At 52.6% G+C, this 16,324-nt stretch overlaps 6 protein-coding genes across 6 annotated transcripts; 2 read left to right on the top strand and 4 right to left on the bottom strand.

Annotated features, from left to right (window-relative positions):
- Positions 1-1,354: 1,354 nt before the first annotated feature.
- On the bottom strand, positions 1,355-4,859 carry J3458_000673 (uncharacterized protein; the record flags this gene model as incomplete). The annotated part of the gene is made up of 3 exons (XM_066116274.1): positions 3,075-4,859; positions 2,234-2,993; positions 1,355-2,134 (listed from the first exon to the last, which is right to left on the bottom strand). Exons 2-3 carry the CDS (start codon positions 2,879-2,881, stop codon positions 1,355-1,357), a joined length of 1,428 nt encoding a protein of 475 aa, XP_065978156.1. The 5' UTR covers positions 2,882-2,993; positions 3,075-4,859.
- Positions 4,844-5,432, top strand: J3458_000672 (uncharacterized protein). Its single transcript, XM_066116273.1, has one exon. It carries the CDS (start codon positions 4,966-4,968, stop codon positions 5,416-5,418), a length of 453 nt encoding a protein of 150 aa, XP_065978155.1. The 5' UTR covers positions 4,844-4,965; the 3' UTR covers positions 5,419-5,432.
- Positions 5,433-6,344: 912 nt separating this feature from the next.
- J3458_000671 (uncharacterized protein) lies at positions 6,345-6,647 on the bottom strand (the record flags this gene model as incomplete). The annotated part of the gene is made up of 1 exon (XM_066116272.1): positions 6,345-6,647. The coding sequence occupies one exon, from the start codon at positions 6,645-6,647 to the stop codon at positions 6,345-6,347; it is 303 nt and encodes a 100-aa protein (XP_065978154.1).
- Positions 6,648-7,732: 1,085 nt separating this feature from the next.
- On the bottom strand, positions 7,733-10,070 carry J3458_000670 (uncharacterized protein; the record flags this gene model as incomplete). The annotated part of the gene is made up of 9 exons (XM_066116271.1): positions 7,733-7,773; positions 7,841-7,916; positions 7,980-8,162; positions 8,227-8,509; positions 8,566-8,939; positions 8,993-9,160; positions 9,214-9,767; positions 9,846-9,985; positions 10,066-10,070. The coding sequence occupies 9 exons, from the start codon at positions 10,068-10,070 to the stop codon at positions 7,733-7,735; spliced, it is 1,824 nt and encodes a 607-aa protein (XP_065978153.1).
- A 1,409-nt stretch (positions 10,071-11,479) lies between these two features.
- GEM1 (ERMES complex Ca(2+)-binding regulatory GTPase gem1) lies at positions 11,480-15,968 on the top strand. Its single transcript, XM_066116270.1, has one exon. The coding sequence runs from the start codon at positions 11,930-11,932 to the stop codon at positions 13,727-13,729; it is 1,800 nt and encodes a 599-aa protein (XP_065978152.1). The 5' UTR covers positions 11,480-11,929; the 3' UTR covers positions 13,730-15,968.
- ABD1 (mRNA cap guanine-N7 methyltransferase) lies at positions 14,260-15,960 on the bottom strand (the record flags this gene model as incomplete). The annotated part of the gene is made up of 1 exon (XM_007811613.2): positions 14,260-15,960. The coding sequence occupies exon 1, from the start codon at positions 15,706-15,708 to the stop codon at positions 14,260-14,262; it is 1,449 nt and encodes a 482-aa protein (XP_007809804.1). The 5' UTR covers positions 15,709-15,960.
- Positions 15,969-16,324: the final 356 nt, after the last annotated feature.

The raw sequence follows: 16,324 nt of genomic DNA, 5'->3' as shown, positions 1-16,324 counted from the left end.
AGGGAGCGGGGAGCAAATGAGATATGATAGAGAGGGGCAGCCGCGGAAAGCTCACTCACCAATTAGCCGTGGGGCCCAAGTTGTACAAGAAAAGAACTATGAAGAATGAAGAGAAATCCCAAACAAGAACCGAGGCAGATTCCAACAAGTGTCGTGATGTGCCGAATGGTGTTGAAAAGCAGGGTCCTCGAACCGTATTTATCAACATCTTGGCTCAAGCAACGGTCAGCAACGGGCCCCTTCCCCCCTTGAGCCTGAACTAGGGAGTCAGTTGTATACAATTGTGACGTCAACGGCAGATATCTGGAGCGTCTCAGCACCCCCAGCGTCCACGGCCCCATAATTCAGGGACCAGCTATCAATGTCTCTTCTCTCTTTTTTTTGGCATCACAGCTCAGACCCGCCAATCTGCACAGCTCAGCTGGATTAGGATCCTAAGCGACCAGGTATGCGGTCTCCCAAGCTGGCGAATGATACAGTCGTTCTCTGCACGGAAAAGTCCGTCGTTCTTTTTGAAAGCAACACACTCGGTGCAGTTGGCTTGCGTCGTCCGTGTCTCGAGATCATGCGACAGCGTTTTTCCATGCAGCGCCAGACAGACAATTGGTGGTGTCGGCAAGCTCCACCGTCCAAACGTCGCAGATCGGGCCATGGTTATAGTACATGGACCAAGGTACTTGCTTCTCGGCACTTTATAGTTGGGCTGGTGTGTTTCTTGGCAAGTAACCTTGATTGCACTTTGAAAATGCTTTGGTGTACTGTACTATACCCTGACTCCTCCATTCCGGCCGATTAGGTCTACCATACGACCGGCGTCATCACTTCTACATCAGTTCAAAACCGAATCTGAGTCTGAAGAGGGAACATACAGAGGATTGAAGCAGTCCTCGTAAGGGAGTCTAGCATTCAGTGTACTATAACTAACTCCCGTCTATCGTCTCTCGCCCTAGCACAACTTAATATGCATTACACAGGGTAGCCCAGGTATCACATTACAAAAGTCTCCCGATGATATTTCCGTGGTATTCTCACCTCTTTGTTCTTCTCCTACCCCCTTTTGAAGTATATCCAAAAAATCATAGATACCACATCCAATAAACCCAATCAACAACGCCAAAAGTGGTAAATGCTGTCGCTTCCCAAGCAACAAAATGCCATGAAAAGAAAGATAATACTGTCACATGCCTCCAACGCCGTGTATCTTGATAAACCGCCATTGACGATACTTCCAATGCCTCTGCTGGGAGGGGCAAGGTTTTAGGCCCAATAGAAACAAAGCAAGATAAGTCATGATAATAATAACAAACGACGGCTAAACTTGCAGCCAGCACACCGTGTGACTCGACATGATGGGTCACGAGCTGCCCGGGTTCGCTACAACGGTGGAAAGATTGGATGGTGCACTGGTCAGACCACGGTTTTCATCCGACCGGTCCTCAGATATGGTGCTCAACGGCTCAAGAGTAATATCCGTGGCCGGAGGAGTACGAGGCGCATATAACGCAGTTTGGTAATCCGGAACAAGTCCGGCTGCGGGTTGCGTCCGAGACCACGCCGGTGTCCGGACAGCCGTTGCATAGCTGGGAACGCGGTTGAGCTCCGCAAACTCGGCAGGATCCAAGTCAACGTGCTCCGTCGAGTTTCTTCCCGATCGATCCTCCTCGCTATTGCTCCTCGTGAGGTTTTGCGAAGGCGGCTCGGACCGGGGGGCGGACCCATGTTGGCCCGATGTCGGCGACACCCTACCAGAAGGGGAATGTGAATAGACCGACGTAAATGATCGATTCCTCTGGCAAGGATTGAGTGAAACGTCGGCCAACCTAGACGATAAGACCGCCGGCGCTATCGGCGATGGATGGTGGGCCAATGAGGCGAGGTTCTCTGCTGAGCCGCTCCTTGACTGTGAATAGAATGGACTGCTGACACCCGACGGGATTGCTGGGGTTTGGAAGCCAGAGACATCCACATCCTCGTAGAGTTGGTCCAATACATGCTCGCCATACCCCGGTGGTGCTACCAGCGCGTTCTCCGTGGATGGAGCGGAGCTGCCTTGGTTCTGGCTCAGCAGGTTGCCCTGTTCGTCAAAAGGAATGTTGGGTGAGATGAAAATTGATACAGGAAGGGTGGCACGGAGCTGTAAAGTTTTACGTTAGTGATTGATCTCACACCGCCACCGACTGACAAATCCCAAGAGGTTCCGTCCGCACATGTTCCACGTCTCAACTTTTCATACCTCTGAAATGTGGCCGTCGGGGTTCTTCAGTGCCACAGTCAGCTTAATTTTATGCCTGACCTTGATGCCATGATGGTTCAGATCTTGAATACACTGACGGAGTCGCTTGGGAAGAGGCAATGGTTTAACCAAAGCCCAACCCTCCTGACCAGTATCTTGTATCATGTCTTGCCAATGTTCCTCCCGGTTCACTTCGAATCGCCACGTCGCCACCTCTCGCTCGGTGCGGTATTCTCGCATGCTGAGACCTGTTGCGCCTTGGATCCAACAGTCGCGAATCTCGATCATTTTTGCCGTAATATCTCCAAGTTCCAGGCCTTTCAGTAGGGGGGTAAATCGCATTTCCATGTTGATGGTGCCGCCGAATACGACCGCCTTTTGCGGGATGATGATGGAGTAGTCCACCTTGTTGGGCCAAATATTCTCGACGCTCATGGCATGCAAAAACTCCAAAGCGCCGGGCTCCAGAGTCCTAATGATGCGTAGGTGCTTGTACGCGTGCAAGTCGTATGCGAGCTTGCCACGGCCGACAGTCGCCTTTAATCTGTAGGTGATGGATGCTTCGGGGATGCCCTCTACGCTCTCTGCGGTATCTCCCGGTAGCATAAACTCGAAGGGGTATTCGTAGTTGCCGGCAGGAAGAGTCATGCTCTTGCCGTGGGTGCCGACAAAGGGTTGCCATCGATGGTCGAGAATAGTGGTGGTCTTGTCAACTTTTTGCCCCGAAACGCCGGGAGCGGTCGATCTATGGTCAGTCCATCTGTGCAGGGAATCCAATGTTAGACCTTTGAATTGCGGCAGGGAAGGTAACAATTTTGCTAGCATCAAGAAAGAAGCATACGATAAGCGCAAGGTGCCCACGAGGCGCAAGTGAATGTCCTCGATGCGCAAGGGGGACGAGAGGCAGAGAACCACGACCCCCTTGAGAAGCTGACCTGAAGACTCATGGTCATTTCCTCGAAAGACAATGAAGTCTTGGTCCAGCCTGTGGTTGGAATCATGTTAGCATGCTGGACAGATGACCAATGGTCCGGGATGGCTTGGCGGCACCGAAAGAGGGAAGGAAAAAAGGCTGATTGCCAGGGTTTGCTTGGAGGGGTGACTAAAGTGCCACACGGACGAGAAGTGTTGAGTACACAAGACTCTCCCATGGCCTCGGCATCACAAGGAGCAAACTCACCGGATATCAAACAGGCTGTAGCTGTTTCGCCCCGTCACGGATGCAAAGGGCTTGAACGACGGCATGGTCTGGGTGCCAGTGCACTATGCAGGCAGGCGAGCGACAGCGCAACTGGCGCCTGCAAGAGACGAGGGATGCCTTTTGCAAGGTGAAGCAGAAACAAAGATGGGAGACGCAGCCGACCAAGCCGCAGGGAGGAGCAGTATCGCGTTTTTTCTTTGGGCAAGACAGAAAAGAGACAGCAGACAAGGAATTGAAATGCAAAGAGATAGGAGAGCGAAGAGCGAAGAGTGAAGAGCGCAGCCCGCAAGAGCAGAAGGCAAGGCGACGAGGCCGGCGGCCGAGTTGGTGGAGCCGGTTGTATTATTTCAGGAAGTCGACTTTTTGAGGCCAACCACATGCGAACTGGACTGGGACCGTCGTATCGTCTGGTCGGTCGGCTGTCCGCCTTTGGCAGTAACGGTGCAACAGTGGTCGCAACACTGGTAGCGGTACCACTGTCACCGCGCTGCCCGCTTCGCTTCAAGGTCAACAATCTGGTCTGGTCGTCCGCTTCTCCTCGCTGCTGCTGCTGCTACAGCCGGTCGACTCACGAACCCTGCTGAATCGGGTCAACGAGCCCTCTCCACTCTGGACCCAGATTTGCCAGAGTCACACTCTGCTGTCGCCAGGCCCTGTGTACTCCGTGCTCCGTACGCCAAACACGGCTGGTACACCCAAGCTGCTAGGCACCGTGTGCTTGCGAGCATGCACACGTACCCACGCGGTATCATCGCAGGTGGCCGATACAGGTGGGGCCGCCCTCTGATGCGCTCGAAGGCTGGTTTTAGCCTTGGCCACTAAAAGGGCCGCCTTTCCAGAACGTTGACCTGTCAATTCCCCTGCCGGGCCCAACCTTGAAACCGTCAATCCCCATCAAGGAGAAGCACCAGTGACTCCAACGGTCCAAGGGCCGGTTGACGCCCGAGGAGAGAGAATCCAGTGGTCCAAAAGTTAAAAGTTGCGCAACGCGCTAGTGTCCACCAGCGTGCGATTCAACTCTTGCTAGATACCAACGTGAACGACTCGCGCTCTCAAGGCAATGATGCGGCGGCGGCGGCGCCCCAGTTGTTGTGGCGCCTGGCGTCCACGTTGGCCGCTCGGGTCTGGTAAGACACTTATCGCAAAGCAGCCAACAGCCACGCCAAGGTAGGTGAGTGTGTGTGTGTAGATGGAGTCGGCGAAGAGTCTTCTGCCGGGCGATGGATGGAAATGAGCAAAATTGTTCGATGGCTGTTGGGCAAGTGTTTGCGGCCATGCAACAGCATATGAGTAGAGTCACGATGTTTCTTTGCCGGCGCGTGTTCGGTATGGGTGACAATGGAGCGAACGAACGCCTCAGGGCGGGAGCACGCGCCTTTGGTATATTGATACCAAAGGCGAAATTTAGAGCCAGTCCCCAAAAGGGGGCAAAACAATCCCGCCAGATGAATCGGGGTCTTCAGGGACGGTGACGATTTAATAGTAAATTCCAAGTTACCATGGCATTACGAAAGTACTCGGAAGGTACTCGATGCTGTGTGCAACCGCTCCACGGCCACGAGGTACCTCTCTCGTCCTGCGTACGGCAAACTGCACAACCTCCGACTGCCGATTGTCACGAGTCCCGTCCTCCCAAGAACTCCCGACGGGCAACCACGCGGGCCCTTGCCAAGCTGTCAAACTAGCTGCACCCATTGATGGGAAGAACAAAGACACGGACACACATTTGTCGCGCCTCCCTTTGACGTGGAACCTCGCCCGAACCGAAATACTACATACAGGATGGGCTTTTATGCGCATGTACGGAACAGTTACTCAGATGACATGTTTGCCTGCCGTCACTACCCATGATGATTGTGCAGACTCGCATGCAGACAAACATTTCGGCAGTTCCAATGTTGCAAAATGCATCAACTCTGCAAGTCTGAATCCGAATGTGCGCACAACCACAACTCGCCGCCAGATCCAAGGTGCAGCCGAGTAATACACGGTGTACGTGCGGTCCGTCACAAGGTGGGACAAGGACCGTTGACCGCTTGAGATCCTATTTAGCCCTGCATCACAGTCGGCGCAGTAATTGAAGCCAACGGCCAACCGCTCCAACTTCAATCCCGCTCGCCCCGGCTCCCGGCTCCGGCGTCCGGGCCCCGGGGAAAGCATCTTGCGCACCGCGATAACCACAAACAGGATGGAAACTAATAATACGTGAAGTGGAAGCACGCACTTTACCGGCCACGCGTGAAGGGAGCGCTGTCCAAGGGCTGGCTCATATCATGCCAAACAGGTCCCTTCCGCCGCGGGTGCTCAACAAAATCTGCCGCGGATTGAACCCGATGACATGTTGTTGTCGTTATTATCACGCGGTGGGTAAAGGAAAGTCCACCCGGGTCAGCAAGTCACAGTCCATGTTCTTATCTGACGGGCTTGGAGCTGTCTTATGTATCTAGATAAATGGCAAAAAAAAGTGGACGATTTGACAACTTTTTTTTATTACCGTAGATCGTATCACGATCCCTGCAACCCTGTTAATCAAAGATGGAACCCGCATTCCGCGCTGTGGGTCCAGGGCGTTGAGTTGATGCGTTGGCTTGTTGCAAAGTCGTGAATCCATACGGAGCACGGAGTAATAGCTTGAGCCATTTGCGTGTTGACCGCCATGACAAGATTTCGTACATGGCGCAATGCGCGGCTTTTTCAGGTGTTAGTTTGATGGAGCGGGTGCTCAGCCCCTCGGCGCTCTATTTTTATTTTATTTGTTTATTTATTTTTTGTTACATAGGACGAATGATATTTATGCATTATACGGAGTACATAGCAGGTCGTCGCATCGCACACTACCTGGTTGATGGCGTCAGGGTGGACAACATAAGAGGCACCAGATATTGCGAGATGCCGCTGCTTAACGAGTGCTTACGAATGCGTCAAGAAACCGTCATGTTGGGAGGCGTATTTTTCAATTTGAAGCCACCGCGAGGACTCACTTCCCACGGTATTTTGACTTGATAGCTCACCACGAACCAAGTCACCGCCTTGCTCGTCATCGGACTCGGGTCCGTCAGGTTTTGTCTTTCTGGAAGCATTCCTCGCCACTGCGGACCCTGACCAAGCCTCACCCTTGCCACTCAGGGCCAGCACCAAGGCAGGGCCAACCAACACCCTGGACCAAGCCTCCTTCCTCAGATGCTCAAACTGCGCCACTTCCCAGATGGACATTTAGGCTGCTATCTACGTCGTCTCCAACGAAACATCGGCTATTTGTTGCAGAGCGGTAAAAAAAAAAAAAAAATTCCCACCATTGCACAAGTACGGTTCTGCCGTTGGGATGGGCCATGCTCGCCGCGTAGAGAAAAAAAAAAAATCAAGGTGCCAGGACAAAACAACCCTTTCCCAGCGTTTCGCTAGTTACGTCAAGCTAAACTCGACTTCTGTCTCGCCCTGAACATGTGAAAACCGGTTGCCGGAAATTTTCCATCTTCCCGTGCCGATCGTATGGATGGGCCGGCAACTGGGCCCAAGGGTCCTAGCTTACAGCAGACTATTTTACATGTATAACATACGACCGCTCGCTCATACTAGTCACTACCGTGTTCTACCTACCTAGGTATGTGAAGTATGTGCCTGAATATCTCTCCCCCGCTGGACCATCTTCCAGGATCTGGTATCCACTTCCCTGGTCATGGTGGGCAGATGGAAGTAATGGTTGTGGATTGTAGAGATGACTCGGGCAGATTCGGACTACTCGACCGGTGACATTGAGGTGCCATGTGCTGGTTCTGTTTCTGCATTCGCTGGCCTGAGAATTGTTGAGATCGAGGCCTCAGCACAGCCAGCCCACGCGGCCCGTCCAGCCCGACGAGATGGTGGCAGTAGACTTCCCTGTCATGGACATCTGCCCTCTTCACAATTGTGTTAAGCATAGTGAGAAAGACTGGCACTCTCATCACATGCCGTTCGGGAATCGGGATGATGCGAGCCAACAAGCGGCGGGCAGACACCATTTTCATCTCGGTAGTTGCCGGACGCATTGACAGCTTGTCGCAAGGCACCACCACGTCAGAGTCGATGATGCCCTTGGCCAAATATCACGTGTTGGTGAGTCAGTCCCAAAGTGTTTGTGACGCCACCACTTCATTAGCTATAGCAACGTGCAAGGGGTATTAGAACACCATTCACAATACACTTCAATGTCAAGCATTGGCTGCGCCGGCCGGGCTCTACATATATCCAAAACCACCACCACCAGGCCTGTTGTGTCCCCCGTTCTATCCCGTATAGATTCTACTCACCCTTCTCCCCGTCTAGACTGATGTCCCAGGTCTGGTCCATGTTCTGACGTGTCCTGTTTGTGCTGTTAGCCGCCGGCTGACATTTGGCATCTGATTCCACGTTTCATGTCTTTGACTCACCATCTTTGCAGCTTGTGATAATTGCCTCCTCGGTAAAATCCAACCAGCACACGGGATGAGTGTCAATTACCGTCGTCTAGATAGCTTGTTAGCATCAATTACTGATACCATTCATATCTTTGCATCAAGAATGGCTCACTAAAACTGGCGGCAAGATGGGGATTCGAGATCTTGGTTCAACAGGATGCGAAATTCCATCACCATACTCGTCTGCCTCATACAAAGAGTTGGATCTCAGTAGAGTGCCCAGAGGACTAGCTGCCTCACTCCGTGGCGAAATGCCAGCAGGACCGGAAACGGAGCCACGTTGTCTTGCGGAAGTCTTCAACACATGTCAGCTTCCCGAGCAATGCATGCATCCCACTGGTTTCAGTCACGACTCTTACCTTTGGCCGATGGAGCATGCCAACATTGAAGTCCCAAAGACACAGGCGGCCGTCGTCACCAACGCTTCCAAAGCGGTAGTTACGCTCGTCACATTTCCAAAGGTCAAAAGCCAGCGATGATACCCAAGACTGATGACCCTGACACCTCGCCACCAACGCAGAGTCTGCAGCCGACCAAATCGATATCAAGTCGTCCTGGCCGCCGGTTAGGACGTACTTGCCGTCCGGTGTCCAGCAGACACATGTCAGACCTCCGTAGTAGGAGAAGAACAAGCCCAGTAGTCTAAGCATCCATCAGCACCAAACCCGCGGCCCAAAGCGTATGAGGGGACAGCTTACTCCTCTTTAAGGTAGTCTATCAATCTCAGAGTTCCATCCTCGGATACCACCGCCAAATGCCGGTTGTCAGGTGAAAAAGCAAAAGAGTTGATGCGTTGATTTGACAACTTCCACGCCGCAACAGGGTTTGTCTTTTGGTTCTGCGAATGCACGGATTTAGCAATATGCATCTTGGTCCCAGGATTTACTCCATTCTGGCCATGACCAGACTCGCTACCATGCACACTACGCTCGTCGTCCTCGGGGGTAAACTGCGAGTCGTCCTTTTCCTTGTCGTAGACAACCAGAGAGCCACCCATGTGTGCCGCCAAAAACAAGTTCTCCGAGCCTGGAATCCACTTGATATGTGTCACGGGGGTGTTGTTGATGACGCCCTGGGGACGCGCATTAGCCTCAACACAGCTTATTGACCAGACGTGCCACCTACATTCTTGTTCATGCGTGTATATCTCTGTGAAATGGGTTCCCACCAGATAATTTCCCCGGTTGAGAAACCCATAATCACGTCAATGTGCGACGCTCCTTTGGTCACCATATTTACGTCATGGCACAGACAATGCGCCTTGGTGAACAGAATCTTGGTGAAGTAGTCTTGCTGTTGACTAAAGTCAGATGCGGTTTACATATACGGGACACGCGGCAAATTACCTTGTTTGGAGACGACAAATCCAGCCACTGGAAAGCGCGGTTGATGTTGGCAAAGGCAAAGATGCCGTCGCCAGGTCTATCCGTCATTCTTCTTGATAAGCTCTCATTGACAATAACTCGCGAAATAAAGGACGAATTACTCTTGGTCACATTGTTCTTTGGCTTCTTTCGCTTATTTACGTCTTTAGTTTGTGACGGCACAAGCAACGAGTTTCCCTCGCCGAATGCCGGGGTGAAACCAAGGGTCGCCGAGTTTGGCGCATCGCTCGTAGATGTTCCCCGACCATCTTCACTGCTCATTCCGCCCTCGGTAGAATACCTAGCATCCCCAGACTGGTCCTGCGAACTAGCTCCGCCTAGTGACAGCGTTGTTGCAGATGGCCCTCTGTAGAAAAATGGCGGCGGCCGGGACTGAATACGGACGAGTGTCATTTTCGTACCCACCGATGCAGGTTGCGGGTTGGTGGCTAACGGGTTCGGATTGACGATGGGGGCCTCGGATGGATGTGGAGGAGGTGTTGCAAGGTGTAAGTCTTCCTTGAGGACGTAGGTGCCTTGATGTTTATCAGCATAGCCATGGGGAAGCCATGGGGAAAATAGCAAATGACGCCGGTTCGTCCGGTGAAACTCACCTTCTCCCACCAGAAACTGCCATTCAGGTCCGGTAGGGTTCGAAATGGTATTGTTTGTCTCAATCATAGGCACGATGCCTGTGATACCAGTTGCGCTGTACGGGCCACCGATGGGATATCGGGGCGGAGGTGGTAGAACACTACAATTGTCAGTTGCGAGACGGTGGGCGAAGCGCAAAGATTGGGCAGAAGGATCTCGTGTCAGGATCATGGCACATACAACATGGTGACGGTACCAATCCGTCGCTGCGTGTGATGATACAATCAAAGTGCCGTCTCCTCGCTATCTGGTTGGCTCTCGAAGTTAGTTGTCTTGTTAAGTTGACTTGGTCGCCCCGTCACGGTCTCCGTCAAACGATGCCGTCGAGTAACGGTGCTATGCTGCGGGGAGTTTGTGACGTCGTTTGCGCAGGGCAGGTCAGAAGCCAGGTTGGATGACGGAATGGGCCGCTACCCCGAGATGGATCGAGCAAGTCTGAAGAAAGGTCGACAGTCGACAGCCAGGCGAGGGAAAATCGACAGTTGGCTCAGCCCTGGCTGCCCTTTATCCGGAACTGACTGGCCTGGGCAACCTGGGGTTTGCCTGCTCCGGTATTGGCATTGGTGTTGGGTCGGCTGGTGGCTCAAAGACTCGGCGTGCTGGAGAAGAGTGTGGGGTAAGTTGGAGCACTTGAGCGCTCAACTCAACTCCAGAACCAGCAGAGCGCGACCATTGTTCCGGTTGGGGGCCGTAACGACGGATTCGTGGCTTGGTGGCTTGGCGAGAAGCCAATTGGATGCCCTTTTTGGTCTTGTGTTGCAAAACATGGACCAACTCGGTCCCAACACCGACGAGCAGAACTATCACGACTCTCATGGTGACGGGAGGAGTGCAAGAAATCATGGAGGGCACTAGGGAGCAGCGCTGCCTACTACTTAGTAGGTACCTACCTAGATAGGTAGGTAGGTAGACGGTTCAAACGTTGGTGCGAGCATGGACACATACACCGGGGTATTTCTCCTCATCGGCCTTTGTATTGCAAGCCCATCTTGCAGAGTAGCGACGTAGCACGCCACGTGAGAGATGAGAGGCAATGACATGGTGCCATGCAGGCAACCAGGGCATGCTTCGCGCCAGGGTCTGGTATTGATCGAAGATGCCGCTGGCAGCAGCTGTACTCCGTATTGGATTTCTTACGAGGCTGCTGCCAACGATTGAGAGAGACATGGAAGGCCCTGACGTCTGGTGGGACATTCTCGATAAGTTCGGTTCGGTTCGTCGCAGACCAGACGCTGCGAATGGACTGGCGTATTAGATCAGGGCTGCCAGGCGACATCAACACATACTGGTCTTCAACATTTGAATCATGGAATGCACCAGCACAAAGGACATGCTTGCCTGCCTAGCAGGCCCTCGATCGTGCCAGTGTCACCCCCACCCAGCCCCAGGACGCTGAGCCCAGTGACCATTGATTGACGAACCGCAACCCCCGCCGCTCGCTGGCTGGTTGGCCGACAATACTGCAGTACTCCGTACTCCGTACCACTGGCAGTGGTTCCACGACTGCCCAATCTCGCCCAATCTCATTCTAAGGCTTCTCGTGCAATTTAACATGGGGCCAGCCTCTCCCGAACCATTGGCACCGCTGCCACCACCCAGCTCTGTAATAAACGCGACGCCCGTCCTAGCTTCGCTTTCCTCTCTCGAGCGCCCTCAGATGCACCGTGTCTTGCCGGCAGAAATCAATCAATCAACACATCGGCTTGAACTTGTAAAATAGTGCAAAGGGGTTTCCTTTAGCCGTCGAGGACATGGCCTAGCCGTAACTTTGCATCCAACCGAGGTTGCCGTTGCCGTTGCATTTACGGAGTACCACGCACTGCTTTGCCTTCAAAGTTCTACTGAGCACAGTTCGTTCACCGACCAACTATGGCGACAGGTATGCATCACTGCCGAGAAGTTCTCTCACCGGCCCCATTGCCATTGGGAGCATCTCATCATCTCATATGCTAACACCAACCTCCATGCAGTTCGAATTTGCGTGTGCGGTGACGAGAGCACGGGCAAGTCCAGCCTCATTGCTTCGCTCGTCAAGGACCAGTTCATGAGCAACAAGATCCAGCCAGTCCTCCCCCAGATTACCATTCCTCCCAGCATCGGAACACCAGAAAATGTCACAACAACCATCGTCGATACCTCTGCCCGTCCTCAAGACCGAACCACCCTGCGTAAGGAGATCAGAAAATGCAACGTCATTCTCCTCGTCTACGCCGACCACTACAGTTACGAAAGAGTAGCTCTCTTTTGGATGCCATATTTCCGGTCTCTCGGTGTCAACGTTCCTGTTGTCCTATGTGCCAATAAATCAGACCTCGCCGGTCAGGGCAACACCCCTCAGATCGTAGAGGAAGAGATGTTGCCCGTCATGGCCGAGTTTCGCGAGATCGATTCCTGCATTAGAACCAGTGCTCGAGAACATAAGAACGTCAACGAGGTCTTCTTCCTGTGCCAAAAGGCCGTCACCCATCCCATTGCCCCTCTCTTTGACTACAAGGAAGGTCGCCTTAAGCCGGCTTGCGTAGCCGCTCTCAAGCGAGTCTTCTTCCTTTGCGACAAGGACCAGGATGGCTTCTTGAATGACCAAGAAATGCGGGACTTCCAGGCACGCTGTTTTGATAAGCCTCTTACCAGCGACGACTTGGATAACATTAAGTTGTCCATCTCCAAGTCCATGCCCGATGCGAACATGGAACGGGGCATTGATCAATCTGGCTTTCTACAACTGAACAAGATTTACGCCGAGAAGGGTCGGCACGAAACCATATGGATCATTCTTCGCAAATATCACTACACCGACAGCTTGAGTCTTGAGGACAAATTCCTCCACCCAAGGTTTGACGTTCCCGAGTACTGCTCGGCTGAACTGAGCCCTATTGGCTACAGGTTCTTTGTGGACTTGTTTCTGCTCTTTGACAAGGATAATGATGGAGGGCTGAACGACCAAGAGCTTGAGGCCTTATTCTCGCCCACTCCTGGCCTCCCGGCTTCTTGGGTCGACTCGTCCTTCCCTTCCTCCACAGTGCGCAACGAAGGTGGCCACATCACACTGCAAGGCTGGCTAGCACAGTGGAGTATGACAACGTTCCTGGAGCCAAAAACTACAATCGAGTATCTCGCCTACCTCGGTTTCGAATCCCCCAACGTCAAGGATGACATAACCGCCGCCCTCAAGGTCACCAAGTCCCGAAAACGAAGACGACGGCCGGGCAGAGTCGAAAGAAATGTGGTCCTCTGTTACCTCATTGGAGCTCCGGGAGCTGGCAAGTCCTCTCTTCTCGACTCATTTCTAAACCGACCATTCGAAGGGCTATATCACCCCACCATCAAACCCCGTCGGGCGGTCAACAGTGTGGAACTCCCTGGTGGTAAGCAGGTGTATCTCATTTTCGAGGAATTGGGCGAGCTCGAACCAGCCATTTTGGAAAACCAGTCCAAACTGGATGCCTGTGATTTGATTTGTTACTCTTACGACTCCTCCGATCCCGATTCCTTCTCCCATATCGTCGATGTGAGGTCCAAGTACCCACATCTGGACGAGTTGCCTTCTGTTTACACCGCTCTAAAAGCCGACAAAGATAAAACCACGCAGCGAAGCGAGCTCCAGCCTGACCAGTACACGTCTTCGCTCAGCATGAACACGCCACTTCACGTGAGCGTGACTTGGAACAGCATCGCCGAGCTCTTTGTGGCACTCGCCGAGACCGCAACCAACCCGAGCATGGGATTCCCCAAGACAGAAGAGGAGGCCCCGGATCGTACAAGCTTGTACTTGGCCCTCGGTGCTACTGCCTGTGCAGCCGTTGCTGCTGTCATGATTTGGCGTCGTTCAACAAACGCCGCATAAACCACCACTCAATACTGAACCCATACTATTCATCTTCACTCCAGCTACTTGAGCGTTTGACTACAGCGTTTGAGCTTATCTTAATCTTTCTCCCGAAAAAGAAAAAAATATTAACCGAGCGACACACCCCTCTTTATTAATACCCGGTGTAATTTTGGGGGTGCAACTGTATTACAAAAGCTGTTTGGACTTTATATCGAAATGCCGGGGATTGTTTTTTTATTGGAGACTCTGGGAAATTGTCTGCATGGCCAGGAGTTGTCACAAGTTGCTGCAGTTGGGGCAATCGGATTATGATACCCCCCCTACCCCTACGTCGCGAACTACAGGAAGAGTTTTCACAGTATATTCATGATTATAACGACAAATAAACAATCAGTATTTTTGGGTATCTTTGCATCTGTCTCCTCACCATGTCTATCTCTGATCGAATTCACCCCCAACGGCTGACACTTTGGCTTTGAAAACGCCAACATTGAGTATTTTCATATAAATTATTCTGCGCTTGCATGGAGGAGCTAAACTTGAAATTACACCTTGTAAAAGCAAAAACCAATGTAGAAGCTGGCAGCCTCCATCTCCTCCTCTGACACCAAAAGCGGTCCTCCACCTCGCTCTCTCACACCCATCCTCTCACTCAGGGGTCCCAGTTCTGGATCATCTTTCTCCGCTTCCCAGATCTCACTAAACGTTCTGTGGAACTGCAATTCGAGATTAAAGTCATCCGCCAACGCACGGAATGCCTCCCAAGGGACAACATATTCCGGGACTTCTTCTACAGCTTCGTCTAGAAAGAAGTTGTATTTCCAGCCGAATGCTGGCCTAAAAATGCCATCCTCGGGTGTCTTGCCGGGGAACCGGACGCGATATATGGAGTTGCCCCATTCGGCGGTAGGTTCCTCCTCGCCCTCTTCCAGCTCACCGTCTTCGGGTTCGGCCGGGGGTGGTGTGGTGGTAACACCGTCACCATCCTTCTCCTTCTTCTCTTTTTCTGCCCTCTTCGCAGCGGCTTTTTCGTTAAACGCGCGGACCTTCTCGCCCAGCACGTCCGAGTTGGGGATGCAACCGATGAAGCGCCCGCCTTTCTTGAGGGCTCCTGCGACGTTGCGCAGCATTGTGCGAGCGTTCTCTTCGGACTCAAAGGCGTAGTGCATTGAGAACATCATGGTGACGACGTCGAAGCCGCGCTTGTTCATGGGGGACGGGTCGAAGCCCACTTGCTGGACAATTTCGATGTCTTCAATGCTCTCGCGGTAGCAGTCTTTGACGTGGAAGCGGGCGTCAAACAGGCGAGGCGGTGGTCTGCGGTGAGAGCCGCCGCGGCCGCCACGGCCTCGCGAACAGAGGGTTCTATAGCGATCGCGGGCTTGCTCGATACTTACGTCGGCGGGGTCGAGGCCGACGTAGAGCTGGATTGGTTGCGGCGCCTGTTGCCATTTGTTGAGGTCACCGCCTTTTCCGCAGCCTATGTCAAGAACGAGGAGGTCTTTGCCGCTGGAGCGGCCCATTTCGCGGGAGCCCGGGGTGTGATCTTCATCGGGGGAGTAGCGCTGGATGATGCAGCTCTTGATCCAATTGTTAAATACACGGAGGCCCTTTATCTTACTGTCCGTCGTTCTCCACTGCCTGCCTCTCTCGGGCACGCTGTTGTAGTGTTGTCGGACGACATCGTGTACTCCTCTCATGTGGTTCTGCTCTGCGGCCGCTGCTTGTTGGGCGGCCTGCTCGCGCTCTCGCTCGATTTGGCGCTGCCGAATAGCCTCGCGTTCGGCTTCGGAGATGCGGGCTCTTGCTCCTGGGCGCTTTTGCTTGCGCGGCTGTTCGGATGGCGAGACGGCGCGTCTCTTGGCAGCTTGTAGGGAATTCGCGTTGTAAGGTTGGGGGAGGTCATCCTGCACCTCGTCTCGGGCTCGCTTATTGTTTCTGTGATGGGATGGTTCCCCATTACGAGTGTCGTCATCTCCATCCTGGTCGGGCATTATGAACTGCGTCCTCCGTCAGTGGAGGTTTCTTCGTTGCTTGGGCTATGGTCTGCTTTCAAAAATGTGTTGCGGAAAGTCAATGTCGGAGGCTGACCTCATGCGAGGTTGGATATCACAAGGCGGTTGTGGGGCCCAACAGCTGCAGGAAATCCGAGCACATCATCAGCAAGATCACGTAATTGCGCACAACGAGTCCCTATGGTACAGCAACAAACCCGGTAGCAAGACGTGCATCACTGAGTAGTGTCTGGGCGCGTGCTCCGTGTATTCGGTCAACTATGGTAAATCGTTCTTGTCCTCGTCGACGAAAGAAGTGGACTGCTTAGCTCGATCTCTAACAAGAATCGCCATGAACAAACTAGAAAATTCAGAGAAATAGCGCATACCAAGTGCCTTTTTTTTTAAAAAAAAAAAAAATCTTTTTTTAACGAAAACACTGTATGAAATTTAAATAGAACCATCTTCACACTGATTATACTCCATCAATAATTCCAACCCCATGTAATATTGTGATTGTATCAATCCATCTGCCATAGCAAGCTTTCAATTTTTCCGAAAATTGCCAGGTCTAGGGTAGGTTTCTGGAAAGTCATGGGGAAGCTGTGCGTGTCCC

This window comes from Metarhizium acridum (genome assembly GCF_019434415.1).
Source record: "Metarhizium acridum strain ARSEF 324 chromosome Unknown scaffold_1, whole genome shotgun sequence".
NCBI classification, from domain to species: domain Eukaryota; kingdom Fungi; phylum Ascomycota; class Sordariomycetes; order Hypocreales; family Clavicipitaceae; genus Metarhizium; species Metarhizium acridum.
This window is presented reverse-complemented; position numbering and strand designations above follow the sequence as displayed.